The 18,978-nt window shown below is 36.1% G+C and overlaps 1 protein-coding gene across 1 annotated transcript in view; it reads left to right on the forward strand.

Annotated features, from left to right (window-relative positions):
* The first annotated feature begins 6,371 nt into the window (after positions 1–6,371).
* Positions 6,372–18,978, forward strand: part of LOC115209508 (nucleolar pre-ribosomal-associated protein 1) — a 68,545-nt gene continuing 55,938 nt past the window's right edge. Inside the window, exons 1-7 of the mRNA XM_029777936.2 lie at positions 6,372–6,544; positions 10,853–10,989; positions 11,996–12,280; positions 15,004–15,103; positions 15,817–15,899; positions 17,286–17,420; positions 18,460–18,581. Of these exons, the coding sequence (XP_029633796.2) occupies positions 6,385–6,544; positions 10,853–10,989; positions 11,996–12,280; positions 15,004–15,103; positions 15,817–15,899; positions 17,286–17,420; positions 18,460–18,581 (1,022 nt within the window). The 5' untranslated portion in view covers positions 6,372–6,384. The remainder of the gene's footprint in view (positions 6,545–10,852; positions 10,990–11,995; positions 12,281–15,003; positions 15,104–15,816; positions 15,900–17,285; positions 17,421–18,459; positions 18,582–18,978) is intronic.

Below are 18,978 nucleotides of genomic sequence, written 5' to 3' on the forward strand. Positions count from 1 at the left end.
TATATATATATATATATATATATATATATATATAACATAAATAATGTATAAATATATGCATATATACATACATATATGTACATACCTACATCTATATGTATATATACATGCATATATGGGTACAGGACATAAAAAAACGTTGAACACAATGAGAAACGAAAACATAACAACAAAAACATGGAAACGAACTTTTTTTCAAACAACGGCAAAACAGAGTACAAGACATACAACACAAGGAATTGTCCCTGTTTCGTCTACTCCGCGTTTCGAAGGTAACGACAAGACGCAACTCCATTGAAACAAACCTTCCCGCAAAGCAAATTAAATAAAATTTGGGATTTTTTGCGGAGGGGTAAAAGTGGTAACAAGAACAGGACAGTAAAAACAAAACAAGACAGTACAAACAATACAAATAAAAACAGTAAAAGACAGGACAAGGAGAATAACACAGTAAAAACAAACTCTCACTGGACAATGATGATGACGATGATAATAAATCCAGACAATTTTTTGAAAAATAACTTTTATCAAAACAAGACAGCCCGCTTAGAGTAGACACCTGGTTGTGCCATTTTTAAAGGCCAAGAATCAACTCATCACTTTCTATTGAAAGAACTGGCCAGTTGTATAGATGTAAATACGATTTTTTTCTTCTTTCTTTCCTTCTCTTTTCCATTGACACCTCTTTCAGATACACAGGCACACACACACTCTCTCTCTCTCTTTCTCTCTCTCTCTCTCTTTCTCTCTCTCTCTCTTTCTCTCTCTCTCACTCCCCATTCCTCACACACTTTTACTATCCTATATCTCTCTCCGCCTCTACACACTCAATAATACTATAAAAAGAGACGATTCCCTTCAAAAAATTCAAATCTGAAGAATCTACTAGAGTAGATACAAGCGCTGATATATGATTTATAAAAACATGTGACATATCAATAAAAATCTGTAAATGTACAACCATCCAGATTTCTGAGTACCTTATTTTTTGCAATATATATATATATATATATATATATATATATATATATATATATATATATATATATAGTAAGACAACAAAAGAATGAAAGAGACCTCAGTATTATGTAAATATAATATGTGACAATTATTCGGTTGCCATAATAAAACTCCGAGTTTTGGATGTCGGGGCGGAAACCTGCTCCAGCATCTTTTCAGTTATCGAGACAATCAAAATATGCTATGAAAATGACCGTTAAACAAAGGGAAATTACTATGTAATTGACCGTTATTAAGGCAAAAGAGCTATTAGAATGACCGTTAAATAAGGAAAAATGCTCATAGCAATCGCGTATGCGCACATGTACATATATACACATGCGCGCACGCACATCCATGTACATTTGCCTATATACATACGCTCACTCACACTCACATGGTTGTATATATATGTGGATGTACATGCATGTGTTCCACGCGAGTATGAGTGAGCATATGGCATGTGCATATTTTAGACGTGTATTTGGATATAACTGTGCGCGTATGGGTATGTGCACGTGTGTGTGTGTGTGTGTGTGTGTGTGTGTACGCGCGCGTGTGGATATGTATGCGTGTACATGCATGGTTGCATATATATATATGTGTGCATCTATAGGCGTATGTGTGGGTGCGCATGTATGTGTTTCATGCGAGTATGAGTGAGCATGGTCCCATTCATCCTCAGCTTCCTTACTACAGACATCCACCTTTTTCCGAACGTACTTTGCGACAGGCACCTTTTCTCCAGGCGGATCTTTCTCGACAGGTGGAAGCTGAAATAGCTTACCAGCCCGTGTCCGGAGATGAAGTGACCAGTCCCAATCCCTTTCGCTCATGTCGTCCATAACGTTTCTTTCAAAATGGTTACTACGCAGAAAAACGATGCCTTCTTTTCCTTGTTGAATGAAGAAGACGGTACGATCTTAATCATGGACCCAGTCGAGACCCGTACTCTCTCTCTGCATCCGACATCAGTTGTTCGACATAAGTTATCAACTCCCTCAACTCCTTACAGTGTAAGGCGTGCGCGACAGATTCACTGACGCGACAGATTCACTGACCTCGGACAAGTGGGGGAGGTGTCAAAACCGTTTCTAGACAACGTCTCTCGAACCGGTCAGGCCGATCGGGAGCACAACCAAGCCAAGGATTTCTGGAAGTTATCCAGATACCTCGGCCCGAATGTCCTTCCGAACAGGGTGGTCAGTTGTTCCTCATCGAAGCCCAGAGACTTCCCCGGGACAACCCTCTATAAAAATCTGCGATGGTAACTTCGCTGCCGGTATTGCTCGCCCGAGAGAACAGAGTGAGTATTTCTCTGCATTCCCTCTGCCATTTTCCCATCCTAGGTTAGGCGGTTAGGTTATCACCGATGCTATAAACACCTATGCAACCTCGGCTCTTCCGAACAAAGATAACGTCCTCCCAGACCAAGTTTGGGTTATGGCCGTCATCTTGCTCGCCACTTCGCTCCAGTTTTTCTCCTGCTGGAAATCTGGTCCAAACCAGATTTCGATCAATTTAACCGGGCCCTCCGTCCAGCCTCCGACGACGCTGTTGGGTTGCGTCGACTTGCCACGCCAGGTGCAGAGTTGCAAGCCGACTGATTTCTCCTGGTTAATTTTTGCCCCTCCACCGCTTTGTATCCTTTGATGGCGTCTTCTACACGAGGTAGCTGTCCTTTATCAGACATGGTGATGGTAACATCATCTGCATATATCGTCGCACTTCTACCGTAACACAGATCACGCGGGTCTACCCCCATAGTCCCCAACCTCTGCAGCAGTGACTCAAGAGCCAAAACATACAGCAGCGGGGACAGGGGGCAGCCCTGGCGAACCGAACGCTCGATCGCGAAGGACCCATTCACTCGGATGACAGATTCGATTTTACAATACATAGCTTCGATCCAGCCTCGGATAGTCGGGCCCAATCCCACTGCCCGGAGGACCCCCGCCAGATACCAATGGTCAACCCTGTAGTGACGCCATTTTAGAAATCTTCAGCACGCATGCACAGAGTTGGATTCTTCCGAGAGGCCTGCCGGAAGTTCCCTCATGCGCGTGCGCAGAAAACTAGCAGTAGCAAAGTTTCCCGCGTATTGTTCTCTCGAATGCTGACAGCCGAACAGGACGGACGTGTTTCTGCAGCTCTTTCAAGCCGCACCTTGTGGAGTTGCTATGCTATGCTTGAATAGAAAGGATTTGGATCAGTCCATTTGACTACTGCGACGAACTCCTAGGCTGCCGATTCGCCCAGAAGAAGAATGTATATATTGCGAATCCAGAAATAAAATATTTATGCTGTAGAAGTTATTCGGAAGTCTTGACTCTTTTCTTCAATTAATATTTTAGTGTAAAGGATGAGAGCTGCACTCGTCCAGTGTTACAGACCTTTCATCCTGTTACAACCCTATCGAATGCCTTAGACTGGTCTAAATTCACCAGTGCCCCACCTTTGCCAGGAACTTTACCAACCCACTCTATGGTATAGCGAATGAGTTGAAGGATGTCATGTATCGTCCTTCCTGGGATGGCACGTGTCTGTGTCTCTCCCACCAGGTCGCCCACGACAATCCTCACTCTTTTGGCTAGCACCTTGGCAAAAATCTTTAACTCTGTGTTTAGCAGAGTTATGAACCAAAGACATCAAGACGAGGAAAAGTTAGGTTTTTTTATAAGGAGTTGTAGGCTCAGCTGAGGTAGAAAACAGGCTATCACACGTAACCTTATCTGAAGTCTGCGATTAGTTGGGTTGCATATTGGTGCGCGATAGAGCAAGAGACAAATTGCGCCAATACCAACCCATCAGTGTAGTGGATACAACAGGGTCCAAAATACGGCCAAAGGCTAGCTGTTATCTACTACGTTCGTATGTATATATAATAGAGAGGAGAGGAGTTTTACTCAAGTGTACGCTACAGGTTGATCCTCATAACTAAACTACTGAAGGACACTTTTTTGCCTAATATCAGGGCGATACTACGTACAAATGATACGATTTTACGTATTTTATTTATTCATATACTATGCTACATTTATATTCTATAGTAAGTGAATTGAATAGGTTTCAAATTGGAATCAAAACAATGCCGTGACCTTTGCTTCGTCTGCTCGACAACTGTTGATCTGTTCCAACATTGTCGTTGATGCTGTGCTCGCGTCTACGCTTTACATTAGATTCGTCCTTCACGCTTCTGAAAATGACCAGGTTATCAGCTCTACACCTTATAGTTCCTGAGGCGGCTTATTAGTAAATTTAGGCATAAAATCCGCAATTACAATGGAGGCACATAATAGTGAAGCCAAGACCTGGTGGGACTCTTGCTTCCCGCTCAACCCACATCTCATTAACTTCTCATATTAGATTCAAAGTGCTGTACTCCAGAGTGCACAGCACTGCGCCACAGTCAGCGATCCCGAATAAGATGTCACCAAATACACTGCTCTAAGCTACATTTTTCAAGGTTGTCATGAGTGTCTTTGTATCTTTTCTTTGATCCAGCATATGACTGAGAGCTAACTGTTTGAAATCTAGAGTTGAGCATACGCTTTACGTATATGCAGTAGAACACGATTTTAAGTTCTAAAGTTTTACATATTGCAGTGATCTTGCAGATTAGAACTCAGTTTCACTTTGTCATCCAACAATCATTTTTATTGTTTGATGGTCGACGAAGAATTTTGTATTGAAATTTTTATGCAAAGATATATTTTTTAATGTTTTGCAAGTAAGATGTTGCTATAGTTTCTTGTTCTCAAAAGAATGTCAAGAAATACTTTCTGAAAGAAGTACAAGGTAGACAGATACACACATATAGTTCAATATTATATAAATTTTTATTTTCCGATATAAAAAAAAAGAGACAGTTTCCATACCTACGAAAGTGTATCCCTCCTTACCCCTGGTTTCGTTTCCTCATAACTTCTAGAAAAATAGATATTTTTTAATGATTTTTTTTTTTAATAAATACGTTTCAGATGGTATAAATTCTGATTATATTGGAATTTGTAATGACAAAAAATTTTCCGTGGGTATGGAGAGGAATTTCGGAAAATTCAAATGAGCCGGCTTTGTTTCCTCATAGCTTTCAGAAAAATATTTTTTAATAAAATTGTCTACAAGTACCTTTCAGATGGGACACATTATGACTGTATGGGAATTTAATAAGAAAAAAAAAATTGGGCTCACACACATCACATATATCTACAAAATGAAATTTGAAATTTCAAAAAAATTTGTGTTGTGTGTCAGTATGTATGTGTGCGCGCTCACTATTTTCTTTTTCATATCAAATTCCGATATAATAATAGTTTACACGTTCTGAAAGCTATTTTGTAGAACATTTCATAGGCACAGGCGTGGCTTTGTAGTAAGAAACTTGCTTCTCAACCACATGATTCTGGGTTCAACACCCACTGCGTGGCAACTTAGACAAGCCTTGTGAGTGGATTTCGTCGACGGAAACTGAAAGAAGTACGTTGTATATGTGTGTGCGTGTGTGTGTGTGTCCGCCATCGCTTGACAACCGATGTTGGTGTGTTTACGTCCCCGAAACTTAACAGTTCAGCCAAAAAGATCGATAGAATAAATACTAGGCTTACAAAGAATAAGTCCTGGGGGTCGATTTCTTCGACTAAAGGCGGTGCACCAGTATGGCCGCAGTCAAATGACTGAAACAAGTAAAAGAATTCTAAGTTATGGGTAAAAAGGCGGAGGTAAAGGACATGGATCGCACTCCACTTGCAGTTATTATTTTTACTTTGTTTTTCTTTTTCTACAGAAACCCTCTTTTTCTACAGAAATCCACCTTGTCAACTGCGGAGATTCCGATTCTGCAAAAAAAAAAAAAAAAAATCGGCATTTCAAAACTTTACCTCCGCCAGGATATAAAGCCGACTCGTATAATTTTTCCGAAACTCCTTGTCCCACCTCGGAAAAAAATTTTGCCCCTAACAAATTCTGATATGAACTACACAATCTGAAGCGTATTTGTAGAAAATTTCATTAAAAAATATCCATTTTTCTAGAAGTTATGAGCAAACAAATACTAAGCCAAAATATTTAAAAATCTTCGCTGTGTTTTTTTTTTTATTTGAATCTCGCTGCCTTCCACTCTAAAATAAAATAAAATATAAGGGAGGCAACTATAAATGACTACCACGTTTATTAAAACAAATTGTACACTTTTTCTCGAAAAAATATATATATTTATATATTGGGTTTATATTTAGAAAATAAAACAAAAATTCTCATTCTACATTTAAATAATGGCAATAATAATAAGCGTTTTTTTTATTGTTCACAACACAACAATAACAAAATTACGGAACTAATTGAAATCATATCTATGTATATACTGCACTTTACCACGTGTGGAACAGCATGGCGACAGTAGGCGATTGTTCGAAAATGCCTCAAAAAAGAAGCGCCGAGGAAATGTCTTTGGACGAACCAACAGCTAAAGCCATTAAGCTTTCAGATGATGCTTATACTTATACAGATTTTATCACAGAACTGAAAGACACATCAACTTCTATGAGCGGTAAGATGAGATATTGCTCTCGCATCGATGTCGTATAAAATGTTTACATGTGTAAAATTCTGGGCATTTCTGTTTAGATAAGTTTGCAGGATATAACATTTTTGGCCGGTGCTTACTTTATTATCTTTTTTAAAAGTATTCTTAGTAGAAAACTATTGCATTCACTCCCAGCTTTCTATCAATGTTTCATTAAACGCTACCGGGTGTTGAAAATTAGTTTCCTGAAATTGGAAGCAACAATTATCTGTGAATTAGTTATAATTTACAGATAGTTCTCAAACTCGTTTATGTTGCAGAATGAGTAAAGCAGTGATAGAGATTCAGCAAATTATATTGATAACACCAATCAATAAAGTATTCGATTATGACTGGCACACACGCCTTGTAGGGTTTGTGAGATTTGGCTGTTATTTCTAGCATGTGGATAGCCTACTTCAAGGCCGGGGAATTGAAAATATGAAAATTGTTTTTCCGTAACCAAAAACGGGATTCCGTGAAAAAAAAATCAATATATACATATCCATTTTCCTGAAAGTTATGACGGTAAAATCGGATCTTGTGAATTTTCCGAAAGTCCTCTCTACACAGTTCTTAACACCCAGCAGGTCGGGCTTTTTGTGTGTGTGTTAACGGGTGAAGATCTTTATATTAACCGAAATCTGTAGTTATGCCGAGTCGTAGTGTATTGCCACCCTGTAAAAATGAGCAACTAGAACCTCAACTACAAACGCTAGTCCTTACCCTCACTGAGTATCTCTCGGAGAACACACATGTACTGCTTCACATTTAGTACAACGCTGCTATATGTAGACATCCCATAATGCATCTTAAAAAGAGGCTACCTTACTGATTAGGTATGAACTTGTGTACCAACATACTCCAACCTGAAAGTCTCAGACGTGCTGTCTCCTCTCTGAGTCTTTACTCCTTGTACTGCAACTATAGAGGTCTTTATTCTCTAGTTTCCAGGCACCTCCACTTAAGCAACTCATTTATCTTTTGTCAGCATATTGTGCCTAAGCCTTGCACTAACCATATGTCCAGTCTTTCCTCTCCAGAACAGTTGTCTTCAGGAATTCTCTCTTGGCCCATACATTTCCAACAATCATTGGCTTGCAAGTTGTTCAACTACATTGATCTCCTCTTGCATGTCCAGGTGAAATCTATAAGCCCCTCCCCCAAACTCCATTACATGTGTTGTGATATGATTGTCATTGATATATGTGCACTCGTTCATTCCTTTTTAAATCTTTTTTAAACCCTATTAAGCTAGGAAGGGGTGGGGTCCAAGAGCCCCCTTCCTCTGTGGGTTTTTTTTTTGCATAACTTTTGAAAGAAATTTATCCTGTTAAATCTTCACATAACTAATTTTGAAAATAAAGTTTTCCATTGCCACAGAAACAGCAGGAATTGAATAAGTAGCATAAAACAATATTATGTTTTTCATTTTTCTAGTTACAAAATTTGATTATTACTCTCTCTTTTACTCTTTTACTTGTTTCAGTCATTTGACTGCGGCCATGCTGGAGCACCACCTTTTAGTACTTATTCTATCGGTCTCTTTTTGCCGAACCGCTAAGTGACGGGGACGTAAACACACCAGCATCGGTTGTCAAGCAATGCTAGGGGGACAAACACAGACACACAAACACACACATACAAACATATATATATATATACATATATACGACAGGCTTCTTTCAGTTTCCGTCTACCAAATCCACTCACAAGGCATTGGTCGGCCCGGGGCTATAGCAGAAGACACTTGCCCAAGATGCCACGCAGTGGGACTGAACCCGCAACCGTGTGGTTGGTTAGCAAGCTACTTACCACACAGCCACAGACTTTGTAATCAAAACAATAGCAAAGATGTTTATTAATGATGTATATTCCTGCCAAGTTTCATTGTCATATCATAAGTAATTCTTTGCAAATTTAAAGATTTGTAATTCTATCTTGTAGCCATTTGTTCAGCAAATTTAGCTTCCCAAATATGTTTGGAAAATAGAATGGGTAGAATATGTCACATTTGGTAGCTGGGGTTTCTTCTTCTAGCTGCTTACTAGAAGCTTCACAACATTGTCCCAAAGTTTAATGAAGTAACACGAGCAATTACCCTTTGAGATTATCACCGTATGAACTCAAAGTAGTAATCATCATCATTTAACATTTGTTTTCCATGCTGGTATGGGTTGGATGGTTTGACAGGAGCTGGAAACGGTTTCTACAGCTGTATACCCTTCTTAATGCCAACCACTTTACAGAGTGTACTGGGTGCTTTTATACAGCACTAGCAAGGGTGCTTTAACATGGCACCAGCACAGGTACTTTTTACATGGTACCAGCACCCACGAGACTATCCGATGCCATCTTGATACTTTATTCATTGTAATAACTGTCCTTTAATGTCTGTTTTCCATGCTGGCATGGGTTGGATGCTTTGACCAGAGCTGCACCAAGTTCCAGCCTGATTTGGCTTGGTTTCTATGGCTGGATGCCCTTCCTAATGCGAACCACTTTAAAGTGTGTGCTCGGTGCTTTTAATGTGGTTCCCCACATCTGCTTGATGAATTATTATTGAAATGTTAGTGAATCCTTTTATTTTTTCTGTCATGACAGAACTTAAATAGAAAATGCATTGTGTGTATGTATGTTTAGTGTGTAAATTTTACACACATTAATAGAAAATTTTAGAAAGAAACCAAGTGGTAATTGTGTACTCTGCTTCATTGGACCTGTTCCTCCTCTCCCTCTACACCTCAATTCCCAAATTTTACCATGGTCTCAGGTTGAGAAACAGAGCCCTAGTGTATTTTAAATATTGAATGAAATCTCTTTGATCTAAGGTTAATGAGGATTAACTTGAGACTAAATAGTTACTACAATCCAATTAACCAGAACAATGACCACTGCCATCACCAACTTGGAAACCAATACAAGCTACACCACCATCTCTAGCAACCCACCAACTTTTGAGTAGCCTACTAACAACAACAATAGTGGTATCGGCATGATAACAATGTCTCTAGATATATGCTTTATATCAATGCAATGGTGTGTTGAGTAGTGTGTATTTATGGCTCAAATCATAGGTGCAAGGGGCAAATTGCCCATGAACCTGGTAAACCTTCAAGAAACTGTAATCATGTAGTACTTCCACTCCTTCACCTTTTCATCTTCATATTTTCATTCTTACAACCATAAGAATAAGACAACAATTTTTGTTTACATAAAACAATTCTTTCCTAATGCTATATTTTTTAATACTTTCATTATACCACACCCTTCACATAGTTGTCAACATATTTTGTGGAAAGTGCATACCCTATTATGATAGTAAGATTCTTATTTATCCCGTCATATATTTTATGTACACATATTGTATTGTGTATGTTTAGCAGTTGTTATTTTCATGCTTGACCATTTTCTTTCTGTTGTTTTTTGAAAATATCAGCTGGAACCCAAACTCAATGAGAAAATTTATTTCATGTTACAGGATTTTGCAATTCAGCTAGTTTTTCAGGAACACATTACTCTCATAGTATGGTGATTCCTGTACTTATTTTATTACTCTCTATTCTTTCAAATCACAAAGTTACATATATATCTAACATAGAGACACATGATTCAGCACACTGGTTTACACTAGTAAGCATAAGTATGGATATATGAACATACATATAGATATATAATAGACCTTTGCACAGTTTCTATATACCAAATTCTACTTACAAGTGGGTTTGAACTCATTATATGATTGCAAAGTTAATCTCTTAACCACATAACCATGTGTATGTATTCACAAATCTCTTATTTATTAGGTTTTATGAAAATCATCAATTTATATCTTTGATTCTGCTTCTTATGGTCCATTGATTCTTATTCAGAGTTAGGTGAGCCAGAGGACCATGTATCATTCGTATATTCTATTTTGGATTGACTTCTATGACTGGATGCTATTCCTAATACCAGCCACTTTATAGAACATACTTGAGGCATTTTATCATGGTACCAGCACTAAATAATGTCATGTCCTCAACAAAACTAGAGAATCCTCTTCACCCAACATGCTTCATAAATTGATCCAAGGAAAATTAGGTTAGATTATTAGTTATACAGAAAATGAGCTTCATTCAGCTTGATTTGAATGTTTTACTTGCAGTTACTGGTTATATGAATGAAAGACACCATAAAAAAGAAAAGGTTCAAATAAGTAGTTGTATTATTACTTTAATTAGAAACATACTTTTTTGAAAGATTCAAACATATTTCTGTAGTTTTGTTCAAACTTAAACATTTCTTTTACAGCTATATATAAATTCACAACATCAGCCTCAAAATATCCAGACATTAGTTATGACTTGGTGGCTCATTACTGTGAAAATTCCAATGATTTTGAAGATCTTTTCTCTGTTCTGTTTTCTACTGAGAAAAATTGTAAAGACGTGAGTTATATTTTAATTTCTACTTTTTAATTGCCACTTTAAAATTAATTCAAATTTTTTTTTTTTTACTTTCTCAGTGGTAAGTTTGTTATATTTTCTAAGAAATCTTTCTTGCAATATTTTTAAATTTTCCTTATTTTAACAAGTTTGATGTTATAGTAAGTAATTACTAGCATAAAGTTAGATAAGTCTGCAGCAAGCACATTACCATTAGGTTGTGGGCTAATCTCTAACCTAGGTTAACACATCATCAGCCCTTGGGTATCTTTAGTAGGTTCATTCTATTGCAAGTATTCAGGTCAAGTTTCTCATCTGATGGTAGCTCATTATTTTGGTGCACTGTTTTCTACTGCAACAGCTATATTTCTCATGCCAGACTTTGAGGCCCTGCAGTAGTCAAGTTCTTTTGGTAATTCTTGTAATATTGTGTGAAGACCAATATCAGGAAATCTAAGTTCAACACTTTCTCTCATAACTTTCTTGGTTTTCCTCTGCCATAAGTACCTTCCACAGTTAACACATAACACTTAAAAACAAATTTGATATTCATGCATCACAATACTGAAACTGGGATGTCTGATCTCTCCTGCTACCTTAGACGTATCAGCTGCCATGGAAGCATGATTTTGATTTGGGGATTACATATAGCAAGATCTACTTTCAGCTCACCTGATTGAGTAAAGTAAAATAATGTTTTTCAAACAAGATTATAAAGTAGGTTGTTCCTCTAGCAGATACTTTCTTTTCAGTCAGGAAAATGTGTCTGGTCTCTGTTGACCACAATAAAGAGTTACACATTACAGTAACCAGTCAAGCTGATGTTTGAATATGCATTACCATCCAAATGTTGATGGCTTGCCAAAAGATTTCAAAGATATTTTCAAAATATAATGCACAGAAATCTCTAGATGTTAGCTATTCTCTGTCAAAACTTCAGTTAGAAATTACTTATTAGAAGCTTGTAATTCAATTATTATTTTTTTCTTTTTTCTATCACTGTTTTTAGGCTATTCTTGTCTTTGATGCTCTTCGCCTGATTTTGATTCGAATTGCTAGTGACCTGAACTGCTATCGGAATCTTGGTAACATGATTGCTCAGAAACTTCTTACTGTACATTTAGAAATGTTGGAAAATGTTTGCAAACTTGGCCATTCTCATGTGACATCAGCCATAAAACTTTTAACAACCATTGTTGTTTTCAGTGAAACAACTGCAAAATTAGTCATAACTAACTTTCCTTTTGATAAACCTGACTTTGTTAAAAATATATTAAGCAGAAGAAATAAAGCGGTAAGTCAACTGATTTTCTCTTTATATGTTACATATACAAAATAGTTTTTTTTTTATTGTATTGTTTGTAGTGTTTGCTGAGTAATTCTTGTCTGAGAAAAAATGTTGTATTTTCAACTGCCCTGTTGAAATATTGTTGAAAGTATTGTTTTTTAGTAATATAATAGCTTAAAAGCAGTACTTCATGTGGACTTTTAAGCTAGCTCCTGCAGAGGGCTAATTGGGCCTGCAGCCCAAAACTAAGCAGGGAAATATTAATTAAGCATTTATTGGTATCCTACCATCTCAGATTTATATCACAGGATATCACATTTGAAGAATTTCGTATCACTGTGACATTTGAAGATCACTGTAAAGCAGCAGAGTAAACAGCATTCTATGTTTTACTATCTTGTGTGAGTATGAAGAGATTATTGTCGTTTCCAGCTCTGGAACAACCAACATAGAGCTGACCATGGGAAAAGCATTGATGCATGAAGTCTAGCAATTTTCAGTGATTATCCTTGAATTTAAAGGGTATGTCTGCTGGAATCAGTGGAATTCTTGAAATAAGCACATTTTCTCTCTTTCCTTGTCCAGTGAGGATTGTTGCCTCCAAAAGATGTGGATTGCATTTGCCTGACAATCAGTCTTGCTCTATTGCACAGCTTTGGGGGATCCAGCTTTTTCAAAAGCATGACTGAAATTCCTTTCTTCAATGTCAAGGCATACCAGGAGGATCCAAGGAGTTAAGAAACTCAGTATTTATTTTTATAGAGGATATATATATATATATATATATATTTATACATATATATTGTGGCTTTGTGTCTGTGTTTTTTTCCCCACCACTGCTTGATAACTGATGTTAGTGTGTTTACATTCCCCTAACTTAGTGGTTCAATAAAAGAAGTGCAAGGCACAAAAAAAAAGAAATTGATTTGTTTGATTTAAATTCTTCAAGGAGGTGCTCCAGCGTGGTCACAGTCTGATGACTGAAAAAGATAAAAGAACAAACCACTAAGTTCCTTAGTAAAACCCTAAGCTAAGGGAAGTAACTCTTGTTCACCTATCTCAGTAATGCAGTGGCCCTGAAACGTCTTGTGGTTGCTTTACCTGCTAGAAATACCAACCCAAATGCTTTTAAATCAGATCCTAATGCTGGATGTTTAAGAACCAAATAAAGGGCAGATTTTCAACCCCAGGATCATCCTGATTCCAAGAAAGGTTTAATATGTGTATGTTTAGCAAATGTAGACTGAGATAGAAGAGTCCCGGACAGACAGGATTTCACTTTTATTAATATAGATTTGTAGTCATTAAGCTTTACAATGTAACTAAATTATTTATCATCATCATTTGATGTCCATGTTCCTAGCTGGCATGAGTTAAATGGTTTGACAGAAACCTATGTGTCTAAGGAATGCATTGTGCTCTATTGCTTTGGTTTGGTTTTTACTGTTGGGTGTCCTTCCTAATGCCAATCACTTTACAGTGTGGACTAAGTGCTTTTTTTTCTGTGCCACCTGCACTTTTGAGGTTACTGTGCAATTTGCAGGACTACAAGCCCTAAGGGAGGTGGGTGAGGTCAGCATCATGCTAGGGTATGAAGGTAATTACTATGAGAAAGTGAGGTAGAGCAGGTTCCTGCAAAGGGATTCACATGGATGCTCACATCTAGTATAGAAAGAAAACAAATTTGTTAAAGATAGATTTAGAGGAAATATAATACTTGATATCTTTGGAAATAACCTTAGCATGTGATAAAGGCATGATGTATGATTGTCAGTTATTGTACTCTGTACTTTGATGGGGCATATGACTGTTTTCAATTGTTTGTCAAACAGACAAATCCTACTCCAACTCTACAGTTGTGTTGTTGTATAGTCACACCCTACTGTCTTAGAAATAGCATCATATGTTGGGTAATGTTGTCTAAGATGTACTATGTCTGAATAAAAGATGAGATGGTCATGATTAGAATGCCTTTGAATATAGGTTTGCTCAATAAAAATTGACCTGCAGTTAAACAAAACTTATCCATCTGTCTAACGTACTGTATATAAATACATGACAGTTATGACAATGAGGGTGCCACTTGATCCAATTAATGTGCAAGTGGCTGAGCACTCTACAGACACATGTACCCTTAAAGGAGATCAGTGTAACACAGAATGTGACAAGACAGGCCCTTTAAATTACAGTTACAATTCATTTTTGCCAGCTGACTTGACTGGAGCAATTTGAAATAAAGTGCCTTGCTCAAAGACACAACATGCCACCAGGAATTGAATTCATGACCTTAAATGGATCTCCAAAGTTTTGAAAACTATTGTTTAGAAATTAGATGCCGGCATTTGATGAAAGAGAGGCAACTTTAAAGTTTATTATGAAAAGAATATAGGGAAATGAAGCAGCATATATTAAAGAAAAATATATGTAACGTACCCCAGAATAAGTAAGTTAAACCATCCGTGACCATATTTCTAGCACTTCCTGTGTTTTAATAAATTCAAATTTTAGTAAAATGACTTCATTTATTGTTAAAATAAACTGTCGTTTGAAATAAATGATTCTTTCATACAAATATGATTTGGAGGATCAACAAAGTAAAGTACCAGTCATGTACTAGAGTTGATTTGATTAACCAACTATTGCTTTTTTCCAAACTTTTAGCCTTGCTCCTTTCCATCCAGAAAAGGTAGTTGTTATTAACTACATTTTTGTCTTGTTTTCTTTTCTAGGTTGATGAAGATGCACGTACCTGTTTTTTCCATTTTATATCCTCATTTTTGGTTACCAGGAGTGATGCTGTTATCAGTGAACTAATTACTAAACACCAAAGTATTTCCATTTATATTTCACATTCAAAAAATTCAAGAAGATTTTTTTTCCTTTGTTTAATAATAATAGCAAAATAGAATCTTTCACCAAAACTTAAAATCCAAAGAGCTTTAACGCCGAGTTTTAAAAACTCACTCAGTTGCAATGTTATATATACCTGTAAATATATACTCAGTTGCATGTTATATATACCTGTAAATGTCTCCTGAGTCTTATAGCTTTACTCCTAAGAAATCTGGTACTTATACCCAACAGCTAAGTGAATTGCAAAGAAAGTGTTCTGCCCAGAATCAATGAAACAAATGCATTAGGCCATATCTCTAGTCCCAAGATAACTTCTTCCATTCTTCCTATTCATCTTAGAGACCCTGTATAGGGTTGCTGGTGCTGTTCTTCTCTTTATCATTAAAAAAAATAGTATATAAAATTTCATTATTACAGATGTTATCATCTGTGTTACACTGAATGATTAGAGCTTCAAACAAAATGTCATGCAGTATTTGTTCTGACTCTTAACATCTCGACTTCAAATCCCACGAAGGTCGACTGTACCTTTTATTCTCTGAGATAAGTTAAATAAATTACCAGTCAAATACTGGCATCAATTGGATTAACCCTTCCCTAGAATTTCAGGCTTTGTGCTTATATTGGAAATGATGATAATCAATATCACAAATTTATCCAAAAATTATATTTCAATTTTACTTTTTTAGCAATTGTGAAACTGATGTTTGAAGAAATGGCAGTAGACAAGGCATCTTCACTTAAAATTTTTCTGCCCCTTGTTTTAGAAAAGGTAAGTGAAATTAACATTTTAATCACATTCCTCATAAAACCAAACTGAGTTTAGTAACTTTAATTCAATTTGAAAGAGTTTGATAAAAGTTACTGCATAACCTACAAAGGGGTGCTGAAAAGTTCCTGGCTTTGAGGGTATCACAAAAGGCCTGGTTGAAGGCCCAACCTTCTGAGTTCTTTTACAGAGCTTAGGAAAACTGAACTGCCACTGCAATAAGTGTGTGAATCTAATCATAATTAACTGATCCTCCTGTATTTGCTTTTACCCAAAGCCAAGAACTTTTCAGCACCTCCTTGTATACTACATTAAATGTTTGGGGTCCATCAATAATGGAATATAATTGGAGTATAATCTAATCTAATCTTATTTATTGTTTTTAAATAATGAGGGGTTAATGGTGCTGAACTGCTAAACACATCATCAATGGTTCAGATTTTGCTAGGCTTAATGTTGAAATCCTTTGCAAGTTGTGTGACTGCCTGGGTGAGTAAAACATTTCTTAAAATACCCAGCTTTTTGGTTTGTAGTGGCACCACCTTAAAAAAAGAGAACAAAAATAATCTTACCTCACTGATGCAGTGGTTGTGTGTGTGCACTCTTAGTTGGAAGAGATTGCTATTTACTATCCCTTTTGAACTACATTCAGTTTAAACCAGACAGCAAGACTTCCTCTGTGTCAACAGATCTTAACCTGAACGATTTCATCCTCTTGACAGACTTTATGGGTATGCTATGGTGGGGTGCTGAATGTTCAGAAGGGGAATGTCATGAATCTTCTTAGAAATATTTAAATCAGGTGAACTGGCAGAAATGTTAGCACGCTGGGTGAAGTGCTTAGCGGCATTTCGTCTGCCGTTACATTCTGAGTTCAAATTCTGCCGAGGTCGACTTTGCCTTTCATCCTTTCTGGGTCGATAAATTAAGTATCAGTTACACACTGGGGTCGATGTAATAGACTTAATGCCTTTTTCTGTCCTTGTTTGTTCCTTCTATGTTTAGCCCCGTGTGGGCAATAAAGAAATAAGAAATATTTAAACCAGGTGCAATGCTTATATTTTAAACACCTTTTCAAAAAACAAATTTGTTAGGATTAGAATATGAGTCAGACATTTTGTTATCAGTGTGCTGAACACATGATTGATGATACATAAAGTTCCAATATAAATTCATTACATAAGTCCTCATAGTAATTTCCATGAAAATTTAACTTAGGGGACTAATCCATGCATACACATACATGTTTTCATAAATACCCATGGTAAATATCATACTACCAGTCATATCTACTGTGTCATTGTTGTTAAAAGATATGGATAAAAAATAGCTACAAGCTCTTTTTTCCAGATCTTCTAACAATTCTTTCTTGATTTTGTTTAATTACAGATTGTCAAAAATGATGTAATTGGTAAAGGTCCCAAGGTGAAAATATTTAAATTTCATGAATTAACTGGATTGGTTACGTTATACAATTGGATTGGTCCTGAACACTGGAAAAAAGTAGTGTTACAGAGAGTTAAAGTAAGCATAATTATTGTTTTGATATATGTTGATTTCTTTAAAACTTATTGTTTGGTTTATAAGTGCATGTTAAGTGCTAAATGATTTCTGGAGATTGTTTGGATGTATCAGTTGTACAAGAGAAATTAACAATATAAGAAATTCAGCTACTTGGAGAGTTTGCTGGAAGTAGTGGATAAGCTCTGTTACATAAAAGATATAATTCATGCTGGAGGTGAAATTTGCAGTAGCATGGGGACTAGTTATCAATATCTTAAAAACTATTTTGTCTTGCTATAATTGTCTAATATGAAATAGGTATGATTTTGTATGGTAGTAAATGCATACAGAAGATCTAAGGTGATTTGTAGAAAAACGAATTATTACCTGTTGGATATGCACTGTTTTATTTACAAAACAAGCTGATGTTAAATAAGTTGAGAAAATAGCTATACAGAAGAAATGTTTTCTTGCATGCTCATATTATTTGAATAGATACTCAATACTAAACAATAAAATGCTATGACTTGATAGTGAACCTAAGATTGCAAGGTGTTTGTTTTAGACAAATCTACAATGTCCCTTTCCATCTCTGCAATTTATCTCAGCTAAAAAATCCAATAATTTTCAGGTTGGGTTTTACTTTTTCTTACATTTATCAGTCTATATCTATCGTAAGTATCTTTTAACATCAACCAACTCTTGGCATTTTTTTATTTATTTTCAAAACTACTGCAAGTATTTCTTTTTACTAGTAATTCTCTTTTATTCCAGGACACTTATCTTCATTTATCTTTGGTTTTATACATATGAAAAAAGAAAATTGTTATAAATTTTAATATAGAAGTATAAAATTAGAAAGAAATGGTTAAAATTTGGACTGAATTATATTGCTGTGTTTAATTTTCTCTCTTTAGGTTCAATTTTGTTTTCATTCCTGTCATATTTATAAAAAATTAATATTGGAGTCAGTTAAGACATCTTTTCTTTTCTACGAAATCTCATTGTACCAAAGGTTTTCAGTAATGACATTACTTATTTTCATGGATGTCTTTTGCAGGTGAAAAAATGTGATAGTCCTGAAGAGCTTGATATAGTGCGAAAATGTACACATGAACTTCTCCTTGAACTTTTGACCTCTCCCCGTAATGGCATTATATTCTTTAATAAATCCTTTAGACTGTAAGTGAATGTTTCTTTTCAATATTATCACTCCCTCTTTAATGAGTTGTTTCAAGATAAATATCATGACAAAAATTTCTTTAATTATAGTGTTTCGTAGAGCAGGATAACCTATTCTGATCTGCAATTTTGAAAACTGAGTTTTACATCTGTTTCTCCTTGCTTGCAAAAGTGTGATGACCTATTTGTTGGGACTTTTGTTTTTAGAGCTTGATAAAATACCTACACATCTATTGTTCATGAAAGCGGAGTAGAAGCCTTTCTTTTCTTTTTTTTTTTAGTTGGGAAAACTGGAGTAAGCAAAATTAGGGGTGTAGTACTATGTATGAGAAGTGTTCATTAAAGATCTCCCCTGACCCACTTCCAGTTATTACAGGAAACAGAACTTGTGTAGGTG

This window comes from Octopus sinensis, linkage group LG3 (assembly GCF_006345805.1).
Source record: "Octopus sinensis linkage group LG3, ASM634580v1, whole genome shotgun sequence".
NCBI classification, from domain to species: Eukaryota; Metazoa; Mollusca; class Cephalopoda; order Octopoda; family Octopodidae; genus Octopus; species Octopus sinensis.